We start from the raw sequence: 16853 nt of genomic DNA on the forward strand, positions 1-16853 counted from the left end.
TTAACATTACTTGAGAAAAAATACCAAAATTATATTAAATTTTATATTATAAAAATATTATCAAACAGAATTTAAAATCGTCCATGATAAACAATATCATGTGTTGAATACCGCGGTATACCTTACTATTGAATTTCGGCACATGTCTATACGTATTATAGGTTTATAACTGTGCCTTAAAACTTATAAAAACATAAGATTATATGTGATTTTCACTCAGAAAACCATGATAATAAATACATAAATAGTTCAAATACGCAGTCACGTCTCGGATGTAGAGGAACGCGTTGAATGGCGAAAGCAACGGTCGAACTGTGGTGGGTAGCGCGCGGCGGGGGGCGGGGCTTTATCTACAGTTTGGCGTTTGTCCGTGGAAACGCCGCGCGCTCCGCTCTGCTCAGCTGTGGTTGGTCCGGAGAGCCGCGCGCTGCTCAGCGTTTCGCTTTCGCGCTCCTGAACCGCCGTCGCCTGGAGGCTGGAGGTCGCGGCGGGAACTGTTCTCCTCTCAGCCGGCGCCAGCTGTCAGCTCCTCGCCTAAAAAGTTGCCCGTTTCCGTGCACCGGCGTCTCTTTCACATGCGAGGATGTGATTCCCCACATGAGGGTTTAGAGCCGCGCCATGGTGTTGACCCAGGGACTTCTCGTGGAAACGGTGAGTGATGAATTTGCTCAGTACTTCACACGCCTGAAGATTCTGTTCATGAATGTGTTTATTTACTGTGTTTCCTCTTTACTTCTCATTACGGATAGAAGGTGTTTTATATCTATGTTAAACTAAGCCTGCGCTGTCCTTTGCAATGACGCTCTAGCCTTTTTTTCTTTGATTTGCTAAGCCATTTTTTTCATTTGGAGCACGCTGAAAGCCCCCTGGCTTGCTGTTAAAAGCTGCTTTTTTGCTTGCTGTTTTCGCGTTAGTGACGGAGAAACGAGATATTTTTATGTCAGTCATTTGTTAATTCGTCCTTGTAAACTGCTTTAAAATAAATAGGCTAAGCTACGTCACTGTGGGAGCTCAATAACTTACCGAAGACTGGCCTGAATGTGAAAGGACACTGGCTGTATGCTTTTATGTCTCTTCTGTTTTGATCATTGTCAGACGTGATTTGTCCGGGCCATTCTGAAAATGACGGTGGTGTGGGTCATAAAAGCAAAGGTCAACCGTCTGTATTTATGTCAGCTGCTCACTAATATAAAGTTATGTTTTAAATGCTTGGTTCCGAGAGCTTATAATGAGTACAGCTCTATTTCAATTTTATATCTTTCCAAATTCACTTTTCCAACAGGTGTATTTTGGAGCTTATGGTGCGTTTTAACTTTTTACCTTTATGTACAATATCTGGTGTGTATTTTAAGGGTCAGTTTATATGATGTGATATTTGACACATTCACACAGTATTATGTAATCTACAATAGTTTACCAGATAGTACAGTATGTCTCAGGGCTGTTTAAGGTAATGAACCTTGTTCAAAGGTTCAAGATCCATGTAAACGGTCTCAGATAATAGTGATTCAGCGACTTAAGCGTGGTGGCTTTTGCTGAAGAGCTGAACTGTGGTGGAATGAAGATGCCTCTGCACAGATGTGTGGGGAACGATGTGTATTTTTCACTTTTGATTCCCTTTTAAAGATATTTTTGACATGAAGACTTTTTTCTGGCGTGCTGCTTTGAAATATTACTCAGTAAACGACACAGAGTGGTATAGCTGAACGATTTTCCAATAACACTTTTCAAAACGTCTCAATGATTTGTAGCTATTATTGTGTTCCACTGTGGCACAGCTACACAGCACAGCACTTTACCTTGATAGGAAAACTGGTGTGTTTCTGAGTTGTGTGCATTTCACCACTGTTTGGATCTGAATTACAGAGCAAAAGAGGATTTTAATGTAGCACCTCACCTCTCACAATCAGCACTTGAATATGAGAGCACGGGCCACTCGCCTGTGCTGAAATAGCAGTGCTTACAATGGGAGAAGTTCATCATAGCCACAGAGGGCTGCCAGGTCAATTTGTGCTTATGCAGTAGTGAGTGCAGTGGTCAATACTGTCATGCCAGGCATGGAAAGGATGTGTTTTGATGGATGGCACAGCATGGAGGTTTAGACAGTGGATCGATACACATACTCTCACTTCACATTAGGGCTATACATGAGGCCAACCCAAAGGCCAAAGGTGAAACCTGAGAGCCACCAGGAACGCATGTGTGCAGTTCTGCTATGAGTATCAGTACCATAACACGCTTTGTACATCCTCTTTATGTGGCCCATTTGCTGTTGGCTGCTGCCTCAAGGCACGTGTTGCTTAAAGGTACTATAAAGAACTCTGGTGGGTATGGCTTGCAAGCTCATTGTTGGTCACATGACCAGTGACATGACCAGTGACATGTTGCCGTGGCCACCCAAATCAAACCCAAATGTACCCAACTCACATGCTCCCCTAACATACAGTCCCCCGTATTTTATGAGTAGTATTTTATAAATTCTTAGCTGACATTTCTGTTTATTGGAGTCCGTCCATCTCAAAATAGTGAGCTTGTTTAAGCGAAGCTCAAGTATTAGGATTAAGGGCTAATGCGTTTTACTCACTGCAGTAAGATTAGTTTTTTTCTCCCTTGTGCCTGTTGTCAATCAGCTGAATCAGTTTGTTAAAGAAGACCCATCCTCCAACCTACTTTACTTCTCCCAGCTGGGCTGAGGTCAACCGCAGCATTGTCTTTTGTACCATGCAGTTAATGGTCATTTCATTCTGTTGGTAAAGTGGATTTATGCTTATTTGGCTTTGGTATTTGTTAGGACTTACCATTTTACAGAGAACTGCTTCTGGCTTTGGTGTGTGCTTTGACTTAAAGTTTGAAAGCAAGCTGCCTCAAACGCAACAGCTCCCAGTTTTCTGAGAGGGGGAACTAGGCTCTTGTTCTGCCTTGCTTGTCTAAAATGGGCACTGAACCCAGACACAAACAGTATGATGAATGCCGTTTGTACCATCCCCTTCTTCCCACGTTTCTACTTCATTAGACCCAAGAAATTGCATTTTTGGCACAAATCTAATTGTCTTTTGTTTGTGTTTGTTTCCTAATATCATGCATTGGACTGACTTGATAGATGTTTCTTTAATTGCAGCAGGGTGAGGATTAAGGTCAGATTAAATCGTAATATTTGTGTCACATTAAATCGTAATATTTGTTGCATTGCAAGTCTAGACATATTTTTCAGTTGTATCTCAAATTGTTATCTACAGTATGTAGATTGCTATACTCACATAATACCTTATAGAGACTCAACGTTGTTGACTGTCTTGTGACCCTATATTTGATCTATGTAAATCAGGTACAGCAGTGAACATGATATTACACTTGTGAACTAATATGAACTAATGTACACTGATATTACACATTAAACTAGGAAGTATTTTAGGGATGTGATGATTTGCAAAATTCATTAAACGGTTCTATACAATGCAGTGGTGTCTCAACTTAATAAATATATTTTCATAAAAGTTAGTATGTTAGTCCAGCATTTTATAATAATGTACTGACCAAAAGCTAACATGTGCTCTTGGTTTTGAGGTAAAGAAGGAGCACTATTTCTTCATTTGCTTGTTCAGTTTTGTATTATATATCATGCAGTATAATCAGAATTAAACTGAGTGCTTTTTTGCTGCAGTTTGCTGGATGTATTGTTTGATGCCTTTGAGTGTTGAATTAAGAGACTCGTATTGAACAGTACAATTCGACATGTTGCATTGGAGCACTCCTAATGCATATGCAGTCTAACTCATACTGATTTTCCTTGTGTCGTTGGAAAAAATAACCCCCTTTTCAGTCTTCACTTTCTCTTATGCAGTGCAAGGCAAGAATGTGCTGATTTAAAAGTAAAGATTTTGTCTGTGCTACAAAATTGTAAATATATGTGAGAGTTTACACCAAGAAAAGTTAATTTTATTGTCTGAGCTCACAGTAAAGTCACTTTGGGAAGCCACTTTTACAGCAAGCACATGTTTCCTGTTGTTGAATAATACTGACTACCCATTTAACATTAGACTCATACTTTGCACGTGGTAAGGCTTACAGGTATGACTGTGTGTGTGTGTGTGTGTGTGTGTGTGTGTGTGTGTGTGTGTGTGTGTGTGTGTGCGTGTGTGAGTGATAGTAGGAATGCAGGTTTTATTTTATGTATCTTATTCCCTACATGTGAATGTCTGTCTGATACTGTGTACTGTGAGCTCCTGTAACCAAAACCAAATTCCTTGTATGCGTAGCATACCTGGCCAATAAAGCTTGATTCTGATTCTGATTCTGAAGTGTGAGATTAAGTGTCACAGTGGGATGCATTGGAGGTGTGAATCTGGGGTATCTCATCCAATTTTCTCTCATTAGCTTTGTTGTGCCCCAGCAACATTACAGTGCATCTGGGAGAAGATCACAGCAGTTGGTGGACAGCAGTGCTGTGTCTAGAGTGGAGCAAATGCTACTATTAGGGGTATGGTACTGCTCATTTAGGGAGGCAAAATGACTCTGTGGTCTTTCTAGAGAAAGACAAATACATACCCTGCACATTTTGCATTGTGGTACATACAGAAATCAGTATCTGAACAGTATAGCTCCATTCAGCTTTGTGTCCTCCACATACAAGGATGTGCTTTACAGTTTTCATTTTCATTTCCTAAAGGAATTCCAATTTTTTTAGAGCTTTACTTGTCTAAAATGGTGGAATTATTAAATGTATTTTGTAAAGGCTTGGCTGTTTATTTAGCAAAAGCTTGGTATTTCTGTCTAAGAAATTGAAATCAATGAAATAAACATGTGAAACCAGCTTGTTGAAATTGCACTATTGATTTCTCCTGAGAGATGTTTTTAAGTTCAGCAGGTTTAAAGCACATTTCTGTATTTGCTTGGTAAAACACTTCAGGAATTCCCCTTTAGAAAGAAGTGCTTGATTTAAACCCCCCCCCCCCCCCCCCCCCCCCCCCCTTTCAGCTTTGTTTATAACAGAAAAAAAAAATTAAGAAACAAACTGAGGTCTGTTGGCCTATTCCATTTTCAGCAGTGGGACAGCAGGAGCTTGCTGAGCTACCTCACGCTGTCCGTCCATGACATGAGACTACCTATGAGATTAAAAAAACACAAGCAAGGCGCTGTCAGCTCCCAGCTCCCTGTGGATAGAAAACAAACCCAGGAACAGAGTGCTTATGCTTCCGCATGCTCTCCAGGGCCTGCGTAAATGCAGGGGACCTCAGCGCTGATTTATTCCCCCGCTGCCTCTAAAGGTTGGTTTGAGGAAATCTACAGTTTATAACTGTGTCCTGGAATGTTAAAACGTTCCTTATTGTACAGGACAGATCAATTTGTCTGGTGCTGGCCAGTGGAAAAGTAAATCTTTCTTAAATCTGGTGGCTTGTTAGGTGATCATTCTGGGAGCTCACTGACACATGGAGGTGGTATGGTGACAGTAAAGGGAATATTTGGGTTATACCTATCATGTCCAGTTAATTAGCTTTCTCTTGCTTTTGTTAGTAAGATGACCTAAACCCTGTACTTTCAAAAACAGCTAGATTTGAGTCTGGATGTCTTAAATAGGTTTTAGCTGTTCATTGTGTGTGTATATATGTGTATTGAGCATATGAACATATATATCATCACTGTCCAAAGAAAAACAAGCATCTCCTAAACAGTAACTTTACAGGAGATTATTTCAATGTAAGTTTAATGTAACTGTTCACAGTCACATGTTTGCTATTGCTATTTTCAATTAGTGATGCACAGAACTGGTATGTTAGATTGGATCGTCACTGATACTGACCTTATTAAATAAATCAGATACTGGCCAGACATGTCCGATACTCATTCAGTACCGTTTCTTAACCACTGATGCTCTTTCGTGAAGCATGTTATTTAACGTAGTGAACATCAAAAAGAAAAAAGTTTTTCTAAGAGAACAGAAAACTTGTACATGTAGTAATTATGAATAATGATCCCATTACAGACTTTTCTACTTGATACAGCTGCTAGTAGCACAGCAAATTGTATTTATTTTGCTTAATCCAGAAGCATATTAGAAAAACTGTTTTGTAATACCTTATTTATGCTTTCATTCTTATGAATTTTCTTACGTTTTCATTTTTATTACTCTTTTGCTCTAATTACAGCCTCGTGTTACACATAGTGAGGTATACAGAATTTGACTAAAACGTATAAGAAAGCCCTAATATTGGACTGTACTGGCGAATACCCAGAGTTCAGGTATCATGCACAAGAATAAAATATTCACAAGAATATTTTAGCCTTATGTTTGATTATTTTGTGTGTAAAGTGCCGTTGGATTGCTGCTCAATTTCGTTGTACACTGTGTGATGACATTAAAGTTATTTTATCTTATAATCAGTATTGGAAGAGAAAAACTGATATCGGTGCATCTCTATTTTCAATGACATTTTCTTTTTTATATGTGAAATATAGCAATGCAAATTATGTATAATTCCATTTTCTTGTGCATCTGCAGCTCAAAAAAATATTTACCATATTTTAAAGTAATGCATTCACAGATTATCTCATCCTCCACTGCAGAATTCTGGAAAGGCAGTATAATTTGGGTGTGATATGTTAATCCACGCCACTGGGTATTTGAGATGAGAGCGCAGAAGCAGCCTGCCACCTGACTGATAGATACACTGAACTGGCTCTCTCTCTCTCTCTCTCTCTCTCTCTCTCTCTCTCTCTCTCTCTCTCTCTTTCTCTCTCTCCCTCCCCTCTTTCTATGCAGCTTCTTTAGCACCTGTTTACCATGCCATTGATGGACTATAGGTACAATATAGAACTCTGTACTTCCCTGTGCCTCTGCAACCTCACTTTTCCTGTATGGAAGAGACTGGCTGTAGCACTAACAAAGGCAAAGAGGTGCTCCAGTATCCATCCATCCACGTCACCAAAGTCTCTTCTGCTTGTCTGCACTCTGTACAACTTTGCTCACAGTCTGAATTCCTTTGCCAGGTGAAATCCGCAAGCTCCTCATCAGACACTCAGTCTAAGAGTGCATGCAACCCAGACAGCAAACTGTGAACTATTTACTCTGAGGAAAGGCAAGTGAGAATCATCGTAGTTTATCCTGGCAGGGTTGCACCAGCACTTTATTTCCTCAGTATGATATGCCACCTTGTCCTCCTCACCGACTCCACAGCAGGTCGAAAATAAACATTCAGCCCTAGCTGCACTCTGAACATGGATTCCCCTATACTTTCATTTTGTCTGCTGAGTGACATCCTTTTAAGCTGCTTTCAGGTTCTTCCTGCATCATTTAAAGGAAGGAACACTACTGATAGCTGTATTATTCTGGTTGTATAAAGAATGTTCTTGAGGCAAGACTTCAGAAAATAATGGAATATTTTCCACAGTAAATCTTATGAATGTAATGGTCTGAAGTATTTTAGAGCTAATTAAAACTGGAGAATTATTAAAAGATATGGAGACTTAGCAGGTTTGGTTCGATTAAAACAAGCCCTGGTGCAAATGCTCTGTTAGTGTGGTTCGTTAGAGCAAGCGAGAATGCTGCCATCTGAGCTCTGGTGAGCACCAAGTAAGTGGACTGAGATCCCCTGAGCAGGTTGGTCTCAGTTTGCTTTAAAATGACCTATGGAGTAGCTTATTTGAAGTATGAACGCAGGACAGAATGAATCGTCATTTGGTATGTGGAGAAGACAAGTTCTGATGCTGTTTTGGTGCATGCATGTGTTTAATCATCATTGCATAAGCTCAATCACTAATGATAGAACAGATAGTTTTAGTTTTGAAATGAGGCTGAGGTACATTTGAAGTCAGGCAAAACCAAGGAAGTGCAGGGAGTCTCGTGACTTATTGCTTTAATATCAAAATACAGATAAAACAAGACATAAATAAAACCAACAAACCCAGATAGAACAGAGAACAACATGATTCAGAAATTTCAGCAGACATTATAACAGTAATTATATGTCATAAAATATGCCCAATCAGTTGTGACCTCTTAATCATGTGGCTTTTGTTTATGTTTTTTTGCTTACATCTTTTGGTCAGTAGTTAAATATGTTAGAGTGAATACTAAAAAAGCCAGAAGTAAAGTGCAACAAGGTAACAGTTTCTGCTTTGGTACAGACGAAGGAAACAGAACTACAAGTAGAAATTGTAGTAATTGTAGAAATTAAGTACATAAACAGTACTTAAACTTTCATATCTGAGAGAAAGGAGAAAATCAAGCTCCATTTTTGCTTAAGGTCTGAAAAAATCCACAAGAGTTTCTATTCATCCTTTGTGAGAAGATAACTCAGGATGTCAAAGGATGTGTATACATTTAATGGCCGTTCTGTATATGTTATTAATAAATAATAATTTGGTGTAGTAATAAAGTGGTAGTAATCGAAATTCTGTGAAAAAAAAGAAAATATTGCATTCTGTTCATTCTATTTGCCTGTTTAGAGTTTGCGCTGGGCTGCCGACTTGTACTTTCGTTTTGTATTTCTTTTGCTGGGCGTTAGGAAGGCCTCTCTTATCCCTAATGTCTCTCAAATGCACTATACTAACAGCATCTGGCTGATCCTAGATTAGGGAGACAGAGAAGAAATGAAAATTTCCTGTTCTCTTCTACTGAGATTTTGGAAACTGACACCAAAACAGTCTTACATAATTAAATAATTATAAGACTTACTTGTTGGGGCCCTGTGAAGTGTGTTTAAAATGGATTTTGCTTAAGGACGTACAACATGAAGTATAGAAGTATGCAAATTGGGTTCTAGATCGATGTGAGTTGTGAATTGTTCTTTTTTTTTTTTTTGACAAATAGTTTTCCCACTGAGTAAAGTGGTCATGGGGATAATGAATTTTTGCTTAATTTGAATTATATCTAAGAGAAATATTGTGTGTATTAGAGAATGTAGAAAAGTCATTCTTGTTGCCTCAGGTAATACAATTAGCTAATTGAAAAATGAATCATATTCATTAATCTGTAGCACACTTAGCAGAGGGATCATAACTTGTCTACAGGGAATTGTAAGTGATTGTATTATGCTCTTATTAGTCCTTCACTCCTATTCATTCAAAAATCTTCAGCTTTACTTTTATTAACTCTGCATGCTTTAAGCAGTTATACAGTGCCACCAATGGAAGATTTTAATTTCTGTTTTTATTAATGAGCCTCTTACTTCAGAGCTTCAAAATAAACTGTATGATTAATCAACTGTGCCATATTAGTTTAACATGGCGATTTAAATATCAACAAGCTGAATGGCAACATAAAGTTCAGAAGTTTGTGTTTTGGCACAACCATGTGACTCCTCAAGTGCAAGGGCACTTTGTGTTGACTGCTTTCAAACCAGTGAGCTAATAGGCTGTTGAGTTTGATAGGAAGAAACAAGGTAATATCTTTTTCTATTTCAGGATGCCTTTGGGTGGGCTTCTGAGGGCAGGGACACAGTCTCTTTCATTTGAAATGCGGTGAAGAGCCATGCTTTCAAGATGACTCTCCACCATCAGAGATTAATAATTCATCAGCCCGAGCGGACTCAGGAGAACATCCCGTTGTGTTGTTGATTTCTCTCAACATTGTTATTATGTGCATATGATTGAGGCCCTGTGCGGTCAGGGAGTCAGTGTTTGATTAGCCTGTTGGCTAAAGTGGAGTGAGTGAGTGTGCCCTGTGGGCCACTGTGCAGGAGCAAACTCAGCTGAGCCTGTGGGGCCTTGGACTCTACTCTGAGCTGTACATACAGAGAGGAACCCAAACCGGCAGTGATGGGCTATAAAACTGTGGGGGGTGTTTAGGTTGTAAAAATATGCCATCCTCTATTGCGGTAGATATGGAGACAGGAGGAAGCATTGTTCTCAGTGGTGGTAGTAAACTTTGGCACATGGAAAGGCAATTTGCAAGCTGTTCTACTTTGCTAGGACCGCAAAGCATGTGTTAAGTCACCAATGTGTTAGTTGTTAATTTGTCGAGACTACCTGAAGTTAAACATCTGATGGTAGTTTACTGGAGTTGTGGATTTGTACCCCATTAGGGTTTGCCAGGAGTGCAAACTAGCCATGTATGATCACTGACTGATGGGAGGAATTATCCAAGACAGTGAAAGCACAGTGCCAGAGGTGTTATATCTGATCTGCATAAGTCAGGACTTCTGTGAGGGACTGGTTGCTTTGCACAAGGCTGCTAGTTTTTGCTTATATTCAGAGTTATTTCTGAAGTCAGACCCAAACAGAGTGTTTACGCTTTTCCTTTTATGCACAAACATTTGGCAGCAAGCTATTTATGTTCCATTAGAAATTTCTGTGGTCTTATTTACTCTGCTGCAATTTATTTAGATTAAATGGCTCTTATTTATTTTCATTTCAGAAAGTTAGACATCAAGGGTTTACTGCCACCACAGGGGAATTCTAATTACAATAACATTTCATGACATTGCAAAGATTTCCATCAGTCCAATTCATTCTCTCATTTATACCCAAGAGATTATCAAATTTATATTGTGCTATTCAAACAAACTGTGCTATTCAAACCCACTGAATACTTTTATTCTATTCTGGACACTCTTAAAATCATGGCTTTTTATTTGTCTTTTCAGCTACTCTAAAACAGATGAATCATCTGAGTACAGCAGTAAAAGCTCATAGGTATGACTGCAGCAGTATCTGCTTATTATCATGTGGAGAGCTACAAAATGAAAATTCGCTCTATAGAGAAGGCTTGTATTCTTCTTCTGAGAGAGTGGCAGCTGCTGCGGATTATTTTGAGTGCATTAGGTTTGTACTCAATGCTACTCTGAGAAATGTGCTCTGGCTTATTTAGTTGCTCCATTAATTACAGCTGCTGATACATTTCCATGAGATATTATATAACCACTCTTGAGGTAACAGATGCCAGTGTACAAGAGTGAAGTGTTACGGCAAAGACAAATCTATGCAATAAATTTAGTTTCGCCGTAGTAAATAAACAATATTTTAGCTTAATGTGTTTTGGGTAGCACTATTCATTGTTGTGTGCTGTTTCTTTGTATAGCAGGAATATGCAGAATTCATCCATGAGCAAGATGTTTTGTTAATTACACATATTTTTCACTTGTTATGAAGTGTGCCTTACAAAGCACAAAAACTGGCCTGTAGCTGTGTTATACTAGAGAAAAATATGGTTGCTTGGCTGAAAAGCGTTTCATGATATGCATTATTAATAGAGTGGTAAATTAGTGTGGAGTGCTCAGCTGCCCTCGTCTTCAGAGAGGACTGGAGTGGAGCAAAACAGAAAGTGCCACTGACAAATGCAGGCCCTTTCTAAATACCATGCAGTAAGCCAGCGGATGCACACGCTCAAGCATTAGGTTCCCCGAGATCATCATTAAAGCCAACATTTGCATTTAAATGAAATATGAAGTCCACAGGGGTGCTGGGAGTTTTTTTTTGGCATAGTACACAGCATAATGAAGAGGCTTGTTTTAGATGAACAACTTTCTGGGTGTGTTCATTACATTGTCCATTACTCTCTGAGCGCGGCAGGCCTGTACCGTGTGAGTTTTGATGAAGCTCATGGTGCCTGACGGGCCTCAGGTGTGTGCACTTTGACAGAAACCCACTACAGATTGAGAAGCAGCCTCCACTGTTAATTCCATCTGCCTGCTAGAAAGAACTGACTCAGCAAGCCCATTTTATTGAGATGGAGGAACGTTTTTAGAGGCACTCTCAGGTTTCAGTGGGTGGCTGAGCTGGCGCCTGAACTCATGGATCCCCCACTTTTTGAGTCAGGAAGATTGAGTTTACCATGAAGAGTAATGTATAGTAATAGAGTATTTTGTGACTTTCTCTTTTCACAAAACAATCTATGCAAGCCAGAATTTCTTTTATCATCTGCTTCGCTTATCAACAGACTTCTCTTTCCTTTGCTGTCTTATTTATAAAGCAGAACAGCCTTTTATCTAGTTGCAATGAATAAAACATCAAAACTTAAGTACCTGCAACTGACAGTTTAGACAGAGAATGTGATGTCTCAAACCTTTGGACTCTCGGCTGGAGGAAATTGAGATGGAGAGCGGTCACTATCTCCCAGATCCTCATCCACATCTTTAAACATAGGCCATCGATCATAAAATGGAAAACGTGCAATGATAGTCTTTTCCTGTATCGACTAACAGTGGCCAGGATCCTTTTTAGAATGACTCCATAAATTCTGTGAGTGCTTGGTATGTGTCCATCGTGGGCTGAGCGATTTGTGGAAATATTTAATTGTGATCTTTCTGACCTGTATTATGACTGTGAATTCAATTGTGAAAATTGTTTTGCAAATGAAGGTCCAGATATGTATGTTTAAATGTAGGCATATTATCACTTTTTTTTAATGCTGAGTTAATTATGTAACGTAATGTTACTGTTGGCTTAAGTTAGCTTAACTTACAAAAACACTAAAACACTAAATATTGTGGTTTTATTTTCAGCTATAATCATGATGCTGACTTAAACTGTAAACTCCATGAAGCTTTTCTGAAGATGCTTTTTAATGCAGATGCCAAAACTTCTAAATTGATGCCACCATTGTGTCATTTTCCAGAAACGGTTGTTTAAAAAACCTGCACTTTTTGTTGCAAGGAAATATTTAAAAATACACAAAGTGCTGGCGTCAGGTGTTCAGTATTATTAAGTTCAATCATAAATCACTCTCTTATGTGCCATATGTTTTTTCATAGGTCACAAAAAGTCATGCAAGTACAAGTCCATGGCATTGAGTTCTGAACTTGTTATTATCATGTAAAAGTGATGCTGTTCAGTGTTTCTCGCTATTTCTGCATTAGTCAGTGGTTACTAAAGGTGGGCAATACAGTAAGACATTTTAGCATTGTCAAAGAATACATTTTGAAAAATGTTTTGTTGTAATAATATGCATCTTTGAATATATTGTGGATATTGTTAATATGTTTCAAAGTGGTGGAACCCAGTCCAGGCGTATTAATTTGGATATAATAATAAAGACCAGGATGTAGTTTGCTTGAATGCTGGCAGTCACTGCTAGTTACTGGTGGCTGTGTTGTCATGTACACAGCGCATGGGTTGTTCTGAATGGTCTAAGTCATCTCACAAGTTCAGTGTGATTAGTTTAAATATCCCCATTTAAAACTTTACAGTGTTGGCAATATAGGCTATAATTGAAATTGCAGCTTGAAAATCACACTGGTATAAAACTTTCAGCATTTTGTAAGTACATGATTACCTCCCTTCAAATGTAGAAGGATTCATTTTAGATTGTGTAGTGTCCGCTGCTATTGAGAACTATATTGTCTGGAGTCTTTAGAATGTGGATTTTAAGTGATTTATTTATTGCTTGCTATGATGCAAGGGCAGAAAGTCTCTCATGGGCCAAACACATTAAGCAAGACTTCAGCTCGCATAAACATCAAGTTTATTAAATTCCCTCTGAATTGTAAGCGGGCTTTTGCAGTTACCCAGAAACAAGGCGGGCAGGAATGAGGGATGATCGGACTGAGGCAAAACTGTAACTGTGGTCCACAATAATGGGGTTGAGAATAATAGAAGTGGACAGGCTGCATGGGATGTTTGTCACTTCTTAGGGTATGCTTTCTCTTGTTATATCATTTCAGGCTTGAAGCACTCTGTGGCTTGCCGGGTCCTGCCGTTACGGGACTTTTGTTACGGGACAGACAATGACCACTGATGTTGAACAGGGATTGTTGAAGTGATATAACATGGTTGTTGAATGCCTGTGTGTGTTACTGTGTGTGTATGTGTGTGTACATCACATTTAAGAGTGTCTGGAGGCCATCTGGAAGAAGTCCGCCCTGTCTGGAGTCTCCGGACTCCCTGCTGCTGGGCTGCTGCAGGAATTCTCTCCCTTGAGTGGTTTGCGCTTGATGAGAATCCTGCTGGTGCAGACATGCAGGAAACTTCATCTTCTCCTTCTCTCTCTATCTCCCTCTCTCTCAATTGTGTGAGCAGTGGGCAGGCTTCTGAAATAAAGCTTTGCCACTTGCTGTTGTGCCAGTGTGGATTTATGTGTTTCTGTGCTGACCTAAACATTTATTGCAGTTGCAAATCTCCTTGACTTCAAATCTAAATGAAAATATGGGGGCATTTCTTATAAGGAGGAGCTGCAGAATTCTCTATGGTAGCATGAATCAAGCAGAGCCCCGCTATATGTCTGCCCTTGGGCTTGAGTGAAATCCCTATATTCATTTTTAAAAAAGCAGTCAAGAACCTTCAGTTGATTTCAGCTCATTGATTTTAAATCATAAACATTGGTAGTAGATGTGGAAGAGAGTAAAGATGGATAATTCAGTGTTTTAGGAGCCGATCACCTTTCAGCACGATACAGATCGAGGGTGGGGCAGGATGCCACATTCAAAGGCACAGAAGTGATTTTCTATAACCAAACAAATACACCCCCCCACCCCAATGCTCTTTCAGAAGCTCTCCTCCCTAAATTCATGGACACGCATGGCTAAGGCAAATTCTACTTTTTAAACACCTTTTTGGCCATAAAACCCTTTGCAAAAGTAATGTCTTGATATAATGTTAGAGTGAACAACCACACAGCAAGCAATGTAACTAATGTTAACTAGGTTGTGGGTTTGCAAACTCACTACAATTGCTATTTTGAACCTAATCACAAACTTTAGCATTGGGACAAAACTATACAGACCTGATTTTGTTGTACTCTGTGCAATGACAATAAAGTATCTTATATTATCTTATTTTACCTGTGAAACGAAAAAATAAGTTAATGTTATCCACCTCTCATGCTGAAACAGGGCAATATCCTCATCCCTTTTTATGCCTTTCAACTCCTGATGAAGCTGTATGTAGCTTCTTGTTTGAATTTTCCTGTTCCACCTTAAATAGTGCAGCTGATACATGATTGCTTTTGTAGTTCTATGTCTTAGTTTTATTTTCTATCCCTGCCAAAGCCGTAGGTCATGAAGCTAGTGTGGTGTAATCTAAGCAAAGATTAGCGCTCGAATGCTAACATGGTTTAGGGAAATGGCCCTGTGACCAGAAGGTTGCCGGTTCGATCCCCAGTGCCAACAGTCCATGACTGGGGTGTCCTTGAGCAAGACACCTAACCCCCAATTGCTCCCCGGATGCCGTGGATAGGGTTGCCCACCGCTCCGGGCAAGTGTGCTCACTGCCCCCTAGTGTGTGTGTATTCACTAGTGTGTATGTGGTGTTTCACTTCACAGATGGGTTAAATGCGGAGGTGGAATTTCCGCGTTTGTGGGATTAAAAAAGTATCACTTAATCCTTAAATGGTGCAGCAGTTACACTGTGGCAAAATATGGCTCATACATTTTACATTACTGATCAGTTCTTAGGATCAGCTAAGTTGGAGAAATATCGGCCAATCGCAGGTTTATTTAGGCTGAAGATCAGTTTAATTAATTGAAAAAGTAAATGAACTGATACATCTGTGTAGTTTCATGTGTGTAGTTTCCTGCCCAAAGGGCCACATGGGGTTCCAAATAAATGGCCACGCAGCAACAAAAATGACATGGTGACATAATGGTCCTCGATCATTTGGTTCCCTTCTAGTATGCACAAAACGTACCTGCATTTTTATCCTGGAGATTGGTTCCAACCTTCACTGTAACAATGTAATTTGATTTTGAGTACAGCTATTAAGCTGTTGCATAAGCTTCAAATTCACTGCTGGTGTTCTTGAACTTCAGCAAGCAGTTTAAAATCAGCCTGGAAGTGTACCTACTTTAAGCTGTACACCCCATGCTGCTCCTCTCCATGAACAAGCATTGTTTGTTTAGGGCATGACCTAAGCTCTTTTCTTATTTGTGATTTTGGTTATAGAGTCACATGTGTGTTGCTACCAGTAGGCTGCTTCAGTGATGGCCTTAAGCCCCTCTCAGGTATTAGTCATTGCATTTCATTATTCCTTTCTTGAATATGATAGGCTCATTTAACATTTGCAGGAAATCGTTTTTCTCTCTGTACACCCACCGTTCAAGCTTTAGTTAATATATCACACATATCATTTAGTGACAAAATACATTTCCTTCCATTTTAGACTGTAACCCATTCTGAATACAGTCTGTGTGAAGTGTAAAGGAGCGATCTATCAAAAAACAAATTATAGACCTGTTGTTTGTGTTCAAGGTTGGTAATATGTATAAAATTGATGCATTGTGCAAACCACTCTGTCACAGTAACCTTAGGCTGTCCTTGCCTTACATTAACCCCCATATGTCCTTGCTTTACAGAGACGCTGTGTTTCTATGGGTACATGAATCTGAATTCCACTGGCCAGATGCCTGTAATGGAGGAAGTCGATTCCAACGAGAGGTTTGAATGCCATTATTCTTTTCTTTCTGTCAGTCACCCTTAAATTATATAATTTCCAGTTAAAATGGTCATTGAGAATAAGTTATTCATTTTTCCAGGAGATAGTTCTGAAGACATTATACATTATATACTATGCAAGATCTGGTAGACCACCAAAACTGTCACCAGATTAGCAATACCTAAAGCTTTGAGGAAATCAAGTTCCACTCAACACAACGCTATGGGTTTAAAAGAAGCTACTGAGAAAAGGAAATAGACACAAAGAAAACTGGATATCTGGAAATTTCTTTTGAAAAACCAAAAGCAAGGGCGAACAAACCAAATACTGAAAAATGACATTGTTTTCATAAAATATATGTAAATATGTTTTTTTTCCCTGATGCTAAAAAAGCGAGTAACTTGAACTTAGTGGCCATTTTGACAAACATGTAAGTAAATAAGGGTGGCCTCCTAACTTTTGCACTGTACTCCTTGTTGTATATCTGATCTCAAGGCCTCTGGGCAGCTAGAACATATCCTTATTGCATAATTCATTTGAGGGGTTACAGTAC

The 16853-nt window shown here is 39.2% G+C and overlaps 1 protein-coding gene across 5 annotated transcripts in view; it reads left to right on the top strand.

The window, feature by feature from the left end:
- Nucleotides 1–392: 392 nt before the first annotated feature.
- Nucleotides 393–16853, top strand: part of htr4 (5-hydroxytryptamine receptor 4) — an 88847-nt gene continuing 72386 nt past the window's right edge. For 4 of the 5 annotated variants that reach the window (XR_001857235.2, XM_017689574.2, XM_037540730.1 and 1 more), the window contains exons 1-2: nt 393–651; nt 16221–16302. Coding sequence is in view for 4 of the 5 variants with exons in the window: in XM_017689574.2 (XP_017545063.1) it covers nt 576–651; nt 16221–16302 (158 nt within the window). In the remaining variant the exon portion in view is untranslated. Of the gene's footprint in view, nt 652–15810; nt 15870–16220; nt 16303–16853 lie in introns of all 5 variants that reach the window. The other variant, XM_037540731.1, reaches the window with a different exon arrangement.

This window comes from Pygocentrus nattereri, chromosome 8 (assembly GCF_015220715.1).
Source record: "Pygocentrus nattereri isolate fPygNat1 chromosome 8, fPygNat1.pri, whole genome shotgun sequence".
Lineage (NCBI taxonomy): Eukaryota > Metazoa > Chordata > Actinopteri > Characiformes > Serrasalmidae > Pygocentrus > Pygocentrus nattereri.